The 14,362-nt window shown below is 40.6% G+C and overlaps 2 protein-coding genes across 3 annotated transcripts in view; both read right to left on the minus strand.

The window, feature by feature from the left end:
• Positions 1-14,362, minus strand: part of REPS2 (RALBP1 associated Eps domain containing 2) — a 250,518-nt gene that overhangs the window by 209,270 nt on the left and 26,886 nt on the right. The window lies entirely within an intron of this gene.
• Positions 11,737-13,117, minus strand: LOC110141988 (heterogeneous nuclear ribonucleoprotein A3-like). The gene has a single exon (XM_070464465.1). The coding sequence runs from the start codon at positions 13,078-13,080 to the stop codon at positions 12,010-12,012; it is 1,071 nt and encodes a 356-aa protein (XP_070320566.1). The 5' UTR covers positions 13,081-13,117; the 3' UTR covers positions 11,737-12,009.

A 14,362-nucleotide genomic window follows, 5' to 3' on the forward strand; every position in this document is an offset into this window, starting at 1 on the left:
CCTTAGCTGTGCATTAAGACTTTCATCCAGCTTCCCAAGAAGAAAGACTGAGCTATCCAATATCCTGCCAATAAACTCCTTTTCTGTCTAAATTACCCACTGATGGCTCAGTGGTAAAGAGTCCATCTGCAATGCAGGAGACACAGGTTCAATTCCTGGGTCAGGAAGATCCCCTTGAGAAGGAAATGACAACCCACTCCAGTATGCTTGCCTGGGAAATCCCATGGACAGAGGAGTTTGATGGGCTACAGTTCATGGGGTCGCAAGAATCAGACATGAATTGTGACTAAACCACCAATTTCTGTTACTAATGGGATAGTGTTACTGAGAATCCTGGGTGTTACAGAGGACAGGACAAAGGCAAGCCTTGATTGGTCCAGAGCATTGACTGTATCAATGATTTACTGCTGTGTAACAAACTACCCCAAAACTTTAGTGCCTTAAAACAATATTTATTTAGTTCATAGTTGTGTGAGTCAGCAATGTGGGCTGAGCTTAAGCTGAGCAATAATATCACTGATCTAGGCCGGACTCTGCTGAGCTCAGAGGAGTATTCACTTATGCTTCCACAGTCAGCCTTGGGTTGACTGGGCACCTTCATTCTCCTCCATATAGCCTCTCATCCTCCAGCAAGTGAGCCTGGGCCTTTTTACATGGTGACAGAATTCCCAAAGGAGTAAGCATTGAAGCTGAAATGCTTCTTCAGTTCTAGGTTCAAAACCTACCCAAGTCTCTTCCACTGGATATGATGGTCAAACCAAGTCATAAAACTGTCCAAGACCCTAAGGATGGAGACACAGGTTCCATATCCTGTACTTAACTCCACAGTTGCAAAGTATGGGAGGAATTTTTGCAGTCTACCATACCTGTTTCAAGAATAGCACCATCGGGAAGCTGTCACAGTAGAGATAACCCTAGGGATTCCCATTTATGAGAACTGCTTATATCTAGAATCTGTGCCCACAACTATCTCCTTTAACCACCACCAATGCCAGCCACTGATTCAACAACACCTAACTAGAAGCGATAAACACACAGTGTTAAGCCTGCCAACTCTGCAGCCTGTGAACAGTTTTGTACAGGCCAGGCCCCTTGGATCTCTTTTACTATAGGGCATGCTGAAGATTATAGACTGAATAATGTAGCATCAGACAACCAGATCTCTGGCTCTGGGCATTTTTTTTTAACTTCAGCCTTCCTCTTAGGCAAAACTCAACATCAACATTTTCTGCATATGAACAAATGGGTAGTTTGAGCACTTCAGGCAGAGGACTTGTTAATATACCTAACTTGCAGAAAAACTTATCATAACTTGCAGGGAATCTCAAAAAGCTCTGCTCTGAATTTGTTTATTAGGATCTTGAAGAGATTTAACTATATCCTCTTCCAAGAGTCACTCAAATTGGCAGACCCCACAAACTGAAATTAGATGTTTCCTGACAATTGCTGAAATGAGAAAGGGAGGGCTCCTGCAAGAAGTTACCACAGAAACCACCCAGTCCTTGCATCTACCATTTACCTTAGACTTTGGCTGGCATTCAAGCACATCAAATCAGCAATAAAAATGTAAGGAAGATGGAAGGGCTTTGAAGTAAGAAAAAATATCAATGCTTGGTACAGTGAGATTTTCCAGGAAAAAATAAGGCATAATCAATCCAAACATCTCAGGACTCAGATTAAGAAGCCTATGCATGCCCACCCCACCCCACCCCACTCCCGCTTTTTTTTTTGGCCATACCACATGGCTTGCAGGATCTTATCTCCCTGACCAGGGATCAAACATGGGCCCTTGGCAGTGAAACCACAAAGTCTTAACCACTGGACCACCAGGGAAGTCCCCAACCCATTTTTCAGTTCAGTTGCTCAGTCGTGTCCGACTCTTTGCGATCCCATGGACTGCAGCACGCCAGGCCTCCCTGTAGCATGCCAGTAATCTCCCAGAGTTTACTCAGACTCATGTCCATTGAGTCAGTGATGCCATCCAACCATCTCATTCTCTGTCATCCCCTTCTCCTCCCACCTTCAATCTTTCCCAGCATCAGGGTCTTTTCAAATGAGTCCCATTTTTAAATACCCCAAAAGAAGTTTAGAAACAATAGTGTCTGGTTTCCCTAGTGTTGCTATAACAAAGTACCACAAACTGGGAGGCTTAAGACAACAGAAACGTATTGCCTTACAGTTCTGGAGGCTGTAAGTCCAAAATCAAGGCATTAGCAGGGTTCATTTCTTCCAAGGATTCTGAGGAAATATCTGTTCCATGCCTCTCTTCTAACCTCTGCAACTCCAGGAGTTCCTTGGTTTGTAAACACATAACTCCAATCTTCATCTTCACATGGCATTTTTTCTTAGGTGAGTTAGGAGTCCACCCTTCTCCAGGAAAATCTCATCTTAACTTGATTGCATCTGCAAAGAGCTACTTCCAAATAAGGTCACACATATGCCGAGGTACCAGAGGTTAGGACTTCAACATATCTTTTTATGGGGATACAATTCAACCCATAAAACACAGCTCTTATATAAAGTATTTTATTTTACCTATTCACTGTTTGTTAAGGCAAACTGATAGCTCCATTTAATGTATAGCTTAATCAAAACAGAAGGTTTGTACTTGGTCACATAGCCACACTTCGCTACAATGAAACCTTTACTCTGGGCAGCCACTGCCCAGCTCAAAAATGGAGTTTCTACTACAAAAGAGAAGATGAGAATAGGAATCAGGGAACAATAAGAAATCTATATCACATAGGCAAAGAGAAAAATCACTCAGGAAAACAAGCCAGTGCCTAGACACTCTGGTTCTTAGGTGAGAACCTACTGCAGGAACAAGGTCATAAAACTTAATGGTGCTTGGAAATGACCTTGGAACTGACATGAAAAAACTGGTTTGTGTCTTAACAGAAAACCAGAGGCAAAAAGCACTCAAAAGGCACTGGACAGAATATCAAAGTAGCAGCACTTGAGGGAAAAAGTCAATCATGCACCTATGTATAGAGACTCACATGGACCTCTCCATTGCTCCACTTCAGAACAAAACTAGACCAGGGCCTTAGAATACCACCAAATATAAAGGTACAATTAATACATTATTTAGTATTATGATTCTTCTGACTCATGCTTTTTTTAAATTTATTTTTAATTGGAGGCTTCCCTCAGAGCTCAGTTGGCAAAGAATCTGCCTGCAAGCAGGAGACCCCAGTTTGATTCCCGGGTTGGGAAGATCCCCTGGAGAAGGGATAGGCTACCACTCCAGTATTCTTGGGCTTTCCTTATGGCTCAGCTGGTTAAGAATCCACCTGCAATGTGGGAGACCTGGGTTCAATCCCTGGGTTGGGAAGATCCCCTGGAGAAGGGAAAGGCTACCCACTCCAGTATTCTGGCCTGGAGAATTCCATGGGCTGTATAGTCCATGGGGTCGCAAAGAGTTGGACACAACTGAGCGACTTTCACTTTAATTGGAGGATAATTGCTTTACAATGCTGTGTTGGCTTCTGTCATACAACAACATGAATCGGCGTAAGCAGACATATGTCCCCGCCCTCTTGAACCTCACCCGCCCTATTCTCACTCCACTCGGCTGTCACAGAGTACCACACTGAGCTCCCTGTGTTATACAGCAACTTGCCATTGGCTATATGACTGATTCTTTTTTTCCTTGCTTTTTTTAAAATTAAACTTTGTATTTTGAGGTAATTATAGATTCACATGCACTTGTAAGAAGTGATACAGAGAGACCCTGTGTAACCTTTACCTAGTTCCCCACAACAGTAACATCTTACAAAACTATAGTGAAAGAACACTATCAGGATACTGACTTTGACACAATCAAGATAGAGAACATTACCATCATCACAAAGACCTTCATGCTACTCTTTTACAGCCAATCATTTCCTTCACACTCCTGCCCCCTCAATCCCTGAGAACCACTAATCTGTTGTTTGTGTCTATAATTTTGTCATTTAAAATAAGTTTTATGTACCATTCAGGACTGGTTTTGTTCACTTAGCATAAGTCTCTGGAGATCCATCTAAGGTTTGTGTACATCAGTAGTTCATTCCTTTATACTGCTGAGTAGTATTCCATGGTATGAATGTACCAGTTTGTTTAGCCATTCATCCAATGAAGGGAATCTATGTCATTTCCAGTTAAGGGCTATTAGAAATAAATCTGCTATAAACATTTATGTACATGTTTTTGTCTGAACATATATCTTCGTTTATCTGGGATAAATGCCCAGGAGTATAATTATTAGGTTACATATGGTAGTCACATATTTAGTGTTTTTAAGAAACTATCAAACTATTTTCCAGAGGGGCTATATCATTGTACACTCCCATCAGCAAGGTATGAGTGACCCCATTTCTCTGCAGCATTTGGTGATGTCACCATTTTGTATTCTATCTACTCGGGTATGTAGTAATCCCATTTGGCTTTATTTTGCATTTTTCCAGTGGTTCATAACGTTGAACATCTTTTCCTGTGCTTATTTATCATGTTATATATCCTATTCAATGAAATATCTCTTTATGTCTTTTGCCCATTTTTTTCCCATTTTCAACTGGATTGTTTGGTTCTTTTAATGTTGAGTTTTGAGAATTTGTTATATACTGAAGATAGTCCTTTGATATATATGTGCTTTGTAAATATTTTCTCCCATTGTGCAGCTTGTCTCTTAACAAGATCTTTATCAATGTAAAATGAATTAGATGTGTGAAATTCATTTTAGTGAAATGAATCAATGTTATCATTTTTTTTTCTTTTATGAATCATACTGTCAGTGTCAAGGCTACTAATTCTTTGCCTAGTCCTAAGTCCTGAAGATTTTCTAGTATTCTGAAAAAATTATAGCTTTAAATTCTACATTTAACTTTGTGGTCAATTTGATTTATTTTTTGTATAAGGTGTGATATTTAGATCAAGGTATTTTTGTTCCTGGTTTTTGTTTTTGCCTATTTATGTTCAACTGATCCAGCACCATTTCTTTCCTCCTCTATTTAATTGCTTTCACACTTTTTGTAAAAAATCAATTGGGCAGGGCTTCCCTGGTGGCTCAGTGGTAAAGAATCTGCCTGCCAATGCAGGAGACACAGGTTCAATCCCTGATCTGGGGAGATCCCACATGCCACAGAGCAACTAAGTCCACGCGCCTCAACTACTGAGTCTGTGCTCTGGAGCCCAGGAGCCACAACTACTGAACCCACGTGCTGCAATACTGAAGCCCCAGGGCCTACAACCCACGCTCCACAACAAGGGAAGTCACAGCAATGAGAAGCCCACACACCACAACTAGAGAGTAGCCCCTGCTTGCCACAACTAGAGAAAAGCCCATGCAGCAATGAAGACCTAGCACAGCCAAAAATAAATAAAGTCAATTGGGCATATTCATGTGGGTCTATTTTTAGGTTCTTTATTCTGTTCACTGATCTATGTATCTATCTCACCACCAACACCACACAGTCTTGATTACTATAGTTACATAAGTCTTGAAATCAGGCAGACTGATTCCTTCTACTTTATTCTTCTTTTCCAAAATTGTTTTAGCTATTCTAGAACCTTTGCCATTCCATGTAAATTTTAGAATACCCATATCTATATCTACAAAAAACCTGCTGGGATTTTTATAGGAATTACATAAATCAATTTGGGGAGAACTGACATCTTCACTACATTGAGTCTTCTAATCCATGAACATGGCACATCTCTCCATTTATTCAGATCTCTGATTTCTATCATCAGTACTGCGTATTTTTCAGGATACAAGTTTTGTGTATGCTTTATCAGATTTACACTTTATTTTTTGAACAACTGTAACTGTTATTGTAACTGTAATGCTAGTATATAGAAATACAATTGATTTTTATATGTTTATTGTGCAACCTTGCTGAACCCACTTATTAGGTCTAGAATTTTTTTTGTAGATTCCTTGGGACTTATACATAGACAATAACATCATCTGCAAATAGAGGCAGTTTTATTTCTTCCTTTCTAATCATATGCTTTTTCTTTCTCTTGCCTAATTGCACTGGCTAAAACTTCTAGGGCAATGTTGAAAAACAGAGATGGGAAGAGACATGCTTGTCTTGAAAATGTACCCAAAATAACCTCAGAGATATAACAAAAAATGAAAAATAAAGTAGTAAATACGCAGGTACATCTAAGTTAGTAGTTGGCAAAGATCTGCAAGCCAAATCTGGTCCACTCTACTTTTGTAAATAAATTTTATTGGAACACAAACATGCACAATCATTTACATATTACCTATGACTGCTTTGGCACTACAACAGTGGGGTTGAGTACTTTTAACAGAGACTATATGGTCCACAGAGGCTAAAATATTACCATCTGACTCTCTACAGAAAAAACTGCTGAACTGTGATCTAAATAAACAATCCCTCCATAAAATAATCTCTTGTAGAGTGTAATACATAACACTAAAGAATGTAAGACCTGAAACCATAAAACTCCTAGAATAAAACATAGGCAGTACACTCTGTGACTTGAGTATTAGCAATATCTTTCTGGATATGTCTCCTCAGGCAACAGAAACAAAAGCAAAAATAGACAAATGGTACTACATAAAACTAAAAAGCTTCTGCACAGCAAAGGAAATCATCAACAAAATGAAAAGGCAACCTACTGAATGGGAGAAGATATATCTTACATCAGATAAGGGGTTAATATCCAATATATATAAAAATATGCACCCCTATGTGGTCAAAACAGCATTATTTACAACAGCCAAGATATGGAAACAACCTAAGTGTTCATCAACAGATGGACAGATAAAAATGTGGTGTGTGTGTATATATATATATATATACACAATAGAATACTACTCAGCCATAAAAAATGATGAAATCTTGCCATTTGCAACAACATGGATAGACGTGAGGGTATTATGCTAAGTGAAGTCAGATGAGAAAGACAAATACCAGATGATTTCACTCATATGTGAAAATATATTTTAAATATATATACACACACACACACACACACACACACACACACATATATATATATAGGGGGGCTTCCCTTGTGGCTCAGCTGGTAAAGAATCTGCCTGCAATGCAGGAGACCTGGGTTTGATCCCTGGGTTGGGAAGATCCCCTGGAGAAGGGAAAGGCTACCCACTCCAGTATTCTGGCCTGGAGAATTCCATGGACTGTATAGTCCATGGGGTCACAAAGAGTTGGACACGACTGAGCGACTTTCACTTGCAATGCAGGAGACATGGGTTCAATCTCTGATCCAGGAAGATCCCACATGCCACAGAGCAACTAAGCCTGTGCACCACAACGAGTGAGCCTGAGACATCCACAACTACTGAGCCAATGCACCCTAACTAACTGAAGCCTGTGCCCCTAGAGCCTGTGCTCTGCAACAAGAGAAGCCACCACAATGAGAAGCCCACACACCACAACTAGAGAGTAGCTCCCACTCACTGCAACTAGAGAAAGCCTGTGTGCAGCAACCAAGACCCAGCACAGCCAAAAATAAAAAAATTAAAAAATTTTAAATATACATATAGTAGCTCAGCTGGTGAAGAATTCACCTGCAATGCAGAGACCCTGGTTCGATTCCTGAGTCAGGAAGATCCCCTGGAGAAGGGACAGGCTACCCACTCCAGTATTCTTGGACTTCCCTGGTGGCTCAGATGGTAAAGAATCCTCCTGCAATGCGGGAGACCTGGGTTCGATCCCTGGGTTGGGAAGACCCCCTGGAGGAGGGCATGGTAACCCCACTCCAGTATTCTTGCCTGGAGAATCCCCATGGACAGAGGAGCCTGGTGGGCTACAGTCCATAGGGTCACAAAGAGTTGGACATGACTAAGCAACTAAGCACAGCACAGCACATATAATACTAAAATATAAGGTAAAAATAAGTTGGGAGATAGGATAAGTGGAGTTAAAGAGCTTTGAATTGTCCAGGAAGAAGATAAAGACAATATTAATAACATCCCGCAAACACATCCTCTTAGCGGGCTTTCTCCACTGCTCAATGGTAAAGAATGTACCTGCAATGCAAGAGATGTGAGTTTGATCTCTGGGTCGGGAAGATCCCCTGGAGGAGAAAATGGCAACCCACTCTAGTATTTTTGCCTGGAAAATCCCATGGACAGAGGAGCTTGGCAGGCTACGGTCCAAGGGTTGCAAAGAGTCAGAAACAACTGAGCACATAAACAAAAACACACCCTCTTAGGTTCAAAAGATAGAAAAACCTCCATGGAATCTCATTTTATTGTTTTTCAGGAAAATTAAAGCAGAATCACTTACCTGCTAACATCACTAAATAGCAAGATATTATGTGTCTGTAACAAATCCCTCTTTAAAATATCCACAAGGGGGATTCACTAGTGTCTAACCATCCATCCTCATGCTATTCACTGCTAGGATGACCCAACCAACCATCCTGTTTTGCCTGAGACTTAGGGGTTCCAAATTGGGAAAGGAGTACATCAAGGCTGTATATTGTCACCCTGCTTATTTAACTTATATGCAGAGTACATCATGCGAAATGCCAGGCTGGATGAAGCACAAGCTGGAATCAAGATTGCCAGGAGAAATATCAATAACCTCAGATACACAGATGACACCACCCTTATGGCAGAAAGTGAAGAGGAACTAAAGAGCCTCTTGATGAAGGTGAAAGAGGAGAGTGAAAAAGCTGGCTTAAAACTCAACATTCAAAAAACTAAGATCATGGCATCCAGTCCCATCACTCCATGGCAAATAGATGGTTGAAAACAATGGAAACAGTGACAGACTATATTCTTGGGCTCTAAATCACTGCAGATAGTGACTGCAGCCATGAAATTAAAAGATGCTTGCTCCCTGGAAGAAAAGCTATGACCAACCTAGACAGAATATTAAAAAGCAGAGACATTACTTTGCCGACAAAGGTCCATCTAGTCAAAGCTGTGGTTTTTCCAGTGGTCATGTATGGATGTGAGAGTTGGACTATAAAGAAAGCTGAGCACCAAAGAATTGATGCTTTTGAGCTGTGGTGTTGGAGAAGACTCTTGAGAGTCCCCTGGACAGCAAGGAGATCCAACCAGTCCATCCTAAAGGAAATCAGTCCTGAATATTCATTGGCAGGACTGATGCTGAAGCTAAAACTCCAAAACTGTGGCCACCAGATGTGAAGAGCTGACTCATCTGAAAGACCCTGATGCTGGGAAAAATTGAGGGCAGGAGGAGAAGGGACAACAGAGGATGAGATGGCTGGATGGCATCACCGACTCAATGGACATGAGTCTGAGCAAGCTCTGGGACTTGGCAATGGACAGGGAAGCCTGGTGTGCTGCAGTCCATGGGGTCACAAAGAGTCAGACACGACTGAGCAACTGAACTGAGCTGAGCTGAACTGAACTGAGGGGTTCTCAGGATGTAGGATGTTCAGTGCTTAAACTGAAAGTCCAACTTGGTAACTCTATTTCCAGCTCCAATGGTCCACACAGGTGAAATGGACTGAGCGTGGCAGAACCAGTCCTTCTCTTTTCCATTCACTTCTAGCATCATAGTGAGCAGGTAACCAAGTACATACCACCTCCCCTACCGGTGTCACCATTGCTTCCCAAATGATGCCTGAGAGAACACAAACTCCTTGGCTCCTTAAAGTGCAGTGTGTCAAAAAGTTAACTGAAAGAGAAGAACTCGTGGATATCTTCTCAAGCTCTGTCTTCTCACTTTCTAGATACCACCGTCCTACTAAAGGATACCAATATATAGTACAGAAACAAAAATCTATTTTAATCTAAGAGAACTGGGAAACTTCCAAAGAGCACTGACCTGAAAAATCTTGACAGAGCAGAGGAAATTGATTTTCTACCAAAGCCATGCACAGGATTAGACTCAGATTTAGGCCAATAAAAGATTTACATTCCATCCAAGTTCCAATATAACATGATGCACAGATGAAAACATGCTCGTGAACTGACATAGCTGACACACATTAGAAAGTCTAAAGTAAAAATCAACTCATAGGAATGTTAGTCCCAAAGGTAAAAACATAACATATAAGCTACATAAAATGTCTATAATGAATCACAGCATAATCAGTTTTTTAAATAGATTTTCATAATTAATTTTTATTCTCATTCAGGCCCCTTTTCAAAATGACTGCCTACAAAATCTCAGGATCAGAAAATAGCATCTGTCATGCATTTATAACAATCAGAAAATTCTTAAAATTAATAAGGAATATCTTAAAATTATTGAAACCTCCAGCTTTCCAACTTTCATATATTAGACTACTTCACTCCTCTGCTACCACTTATGCAGATAATTTTTTTTCTTATAACGTCTAATAATTATGGTAAGGTTTCCAGAACTACACTTAGAGCCAGCAGAGGTATTTGGGGACCAATCTAACCTTGACTGACCTGGCTACCCACACTGAGCAGTGTGCAATGAAAATGCAGGTATGCCCATCAGGTGGCCACCTGTTCTGGTTACAGTGAAAATTAAAATCAAAGCTGCTTCTCACAACACTCTTCACTTTTTCAAGTGTTCTTCAAATACAGATCTTTTTTTCAATCTTCCTATACTGCATAGGGCATCAACAGATAAAGTAAAGAAAAGCTATCACTGTATAAATGAAGCATAATATTGGGACAGTAGGAGTCAAGAACTAAAGTAAGGGAGCCAGCCTCCATGTAGAATTGGTCACATTCAACTGAACCCAATTTTGAAAGAAAAAGGAAAATAACTTAAGGAAGCAAGAAGCTCTAAGCCAATGCATCAACAGTGATTGAAAGTAATGGGTTGATTCCTGAGGTGGAAATGTTTTTGATTTCATGGTCATACAATTAAATACAGTAAATCCATATAGCTCTGTACCCAGTCAAGGCCCTTTCTTAATTCCCAAAGCTCAAACCAAGTATAATAAAAGCTCAGATAACTGGTTCAGGAAGAGTACCCATTAACATACTCAAGTTTCAGGGAAACCCATTTTAACCTTTAAGACATCTAGAAAAACTCAGTTCTGAATCTATTTAAACAAATCTTCTTTCCAGGAGCCACCTGAATTGATGGGCACCATGTATTAACTGAGGGATCCCTGGGTCGGGAAGATCCCCTGGAGAAGGGAATGGCTACCCACTTTAGTATTCTTGCCTGGAGAATCCCATGGACAGAGGAGCCTGGAGGGCTACAGTCCATGGAGTTGCAAAGAGTCGGACAGGACTGAAGCAACTGAGTATGCACATATATTAACTGGAAGGGGATGCTTCCCAGGAATAGCTGGATGAAGAAAGGAAGGGCTCCTCTAAGAAACCTCCATGAAAACCACCCAGTCTTTGTATCTATCATCTATACTTGGGCTGTCAATTTCAGCACATCAAATCAGCAATAAGAACATCCAGATGTTAGAAGGGCTTTGAAAAATGAAGAATTCCCAGTTTAGTAGAGGGTAATTTTCCAGGAAAGAAAAGAAAGCACCAGCAGTTCAAACTTCTCAGGACTCAAGAGACCTCTGCTATTTCAGCCGACTAAAATACAAGTCCCACAAATGAAATATTTGCAACATAGCTTTTATATTAAGTATTTGATTTTGTCCATTCACCAATGTTTATAAAAGCAAATTTATATTTTCACTTACATTGTGAATGGTTTGGGTATTTTATTTTTTTTTTGAAAAGTTAAAAATTCCTTAATTTTTTATTCCTGGTACCACTACCACAATTTACAGGGCAATATACCTGATGTAATGAAAAGAAAAAGACAAAGCTACAACAGATAAAAGACCTCAGGAATGTACATCTAATTGACACTACATTGCATTAATCAATAGCTGCACTTTTTGCAAACTGTGGCTATGACAGTCCTGAACAAGAAGGGTTTCCTGTTTAAGCTGCAGTAACTTTTCTGACTATGGATCATCGTTCCTTCTGTGGCAGATTTTTACAGTTCCTCTAACGCATTTGGGACGACTGTCTCAAAGTAACCTGCAGCTTTCCTGACAACTCCTCGCTCTCTCTCCTGCTAAGAACTGTAGCCCTTTTCTTCTGAGTTTTTAGAACCTTCTGCTACCATATCCACCACTTCCACCACCAGATCCATAACCACCACCACAGGGACTGCCCGAGCTTCTTCCACCAAAACTACCCCCTTTCATGGGTCCATAACTTGATTGCTGTTGTCCACTATAATTTCCAAAATCATTATAGTTTCCACCACCACCATAGTTACCTCCAAAATTTCCTCCTTCATTGTAACCATCATATCCTCCACCACCACCACCATATCCACCACCTTGGTTTCCAGATCCTGGTCCACCACCACCATAACCTCCTCTACTACTATAACCAGGACCACCGCCATAGTTGCCACCATCACCTCCAAATCCATTGTATCCACCATCACCTCCTCCATAACTCCCTCGGCTGCCACCACCTCCACCACCATAGCCTCCTCTTCCACCAAAGTTTCCACCACGGCCAAAGTTACCTCCACCACCTCCAAAGTTTCCTCCACGACCCATAAAGTTGCCAGATCCACCTCCACGACCTCTTTGTGATCCAGCAGATTGCATCTCTTGTTTAGAAAGGGCCTTTTTCACTTCACAATTATGCCCATTAATAGTGTGGTATTTCTGAACAACAATTTTATCAACTGTATCATGATCATCAAAAGTTACAAAAGCAAATCCTCTCTTTTTCCCACTCTGCCTGTCTTCCATAACTTCTATGGTTTCAATCTTGCCATACTTTTCAAAGTAGTCTCTCAAATTATATTCTTCTGTATCTTCTTTAATACCACCAACAAAAATTTTCTTCACTGTTAGATGGGCACCAGGCTTTACAGAATCCTCTCTAGAAACAGCTCTCTTTGGCTCCACTACACGCCCATCAACCTTGTGTGGTCGAGCACACATTGCTGCATCCACTTCTTCAACACAAGAGTGAGTCACAAAACCAGAGCCCCTGGGACGTTTTGTTTGGGGGTCTCTCATCACCACACAATCTGTAAGTGTGCCCCATTTCTCAAAATGTTCTCTTAAGCTATCATCTGTAGTTTCAAAGCTCAGACCACCGATAAACAGCTTTCTCAACTGCTCTGGTTCCTTGGGATCATGACCCTCCATTTTGAGACCGGACTCGCCTCTTCCAACTCGAGTTCAATATGGGACCCTGGTTTGGGTATTTTAAAATATGAAACTCTGATTTGAACATTTGGAATATGAAAAGGAAATACAATTTATAATTTTGCAACTATGGGATATAAGGATCCTATGTGGCAACCAGCCTCTAAGATGGTACCAATGATATCCACCTACTAGTACTCATAATGCCCTTGTAACACCTTTTTCCACATTGTATCACAGTTGTCTGTGTGACCAAGTGAAGTGATGATATGTGACTTCTGAGACAATGACATAAAAGATACAGTAACTTCTCTCTTGCTGTCTCTCTCAGATTCCTCACACTGGGGGAGGTAGTTGCCATGTCCTGAAGACCTTCAAGCAGCCCTAAGGAGAGGCCCATGTGATGACAAAATGAGGCCTCGTGCCAACAGCCATGTGAGTGAATCATCATAGAAGCAAATGCGCCATCTAATCAAGCCTTCAGGTGATAGCCTGGATGACAACTTGACTTAAAACCTTAAGAGAGATCCTGAACAAGAACCACTCAGCTTAGCTTTTCTTGGATTACTTATTATCAGAAACTATGAGATAATGTCTGCTGTTTCAAAGGGCTAAGATTTGAGACAACTTGTTACACAGCAATAGATAACTAATACAACACATAACTGTTACCACTTGGGTTTCCCTTGCCTTTCTTTATGTTTAAATCAATGCTAAAGAGGTAGTATGGTAGTGTGGAAAGAACAGGATTCTACAGGCAAACATATTTGGGTCAAATCCTAGCCCCACCGCCTACAACCCTGTATATTCTTCATCAAATTACATAATTCCAGTGCCTCAATTTCTTCATCTAAAACAAAAAGGAGATGAGTATATCCACTTCACAGATTATTTGCAAAAAAATCAAAGCATAGTTGCTCCTTGAACAACATGGGTTTCAACCGTGCAGGTCCATTTATGCATGGACTTTTGTTCAACCGTAAATACTAAAGTACTGCATGATCTGTGGCTAGCTGAATCCATGGATGAGGAACTACAGATTCGGAGGATTTCATATGTGATTATCCACGATGTGGAGGGTCAACACACTGAACCTACATGTTGTCCAAGGGTCAACTGTCTGTATAAAAAGCATGGACTAAAAAAGCATTTAGTGTTAGTTCCCTCACTATTTTAAGGGGTAAATGATTCTACTAAAACTGAGACAACTGATGAACAAAACTTCAATAAAATAGAACTACTGAACCCTGGGAAAGTTGGAAAAAGACTCTCCTTTCCCATG

This window comes from Odocoileus virginianus, unplaced genomic scaffold (genome assembly GCF_023699985.2).
Source record: "Odocoileus virginianus isolate 20LAN1187 ecotype Illinois unplaced genomic scaffold, Ovbor_1.2 Unplaced_Contig_25, whole genome shotgun sequence".
NCBI classification, from domain to species: Eukaryota; Metazoa; Chordata; class Mammalia; order Artiodactyla; family Cervidae; genus Odocoileus; species Odocoileus virginianus.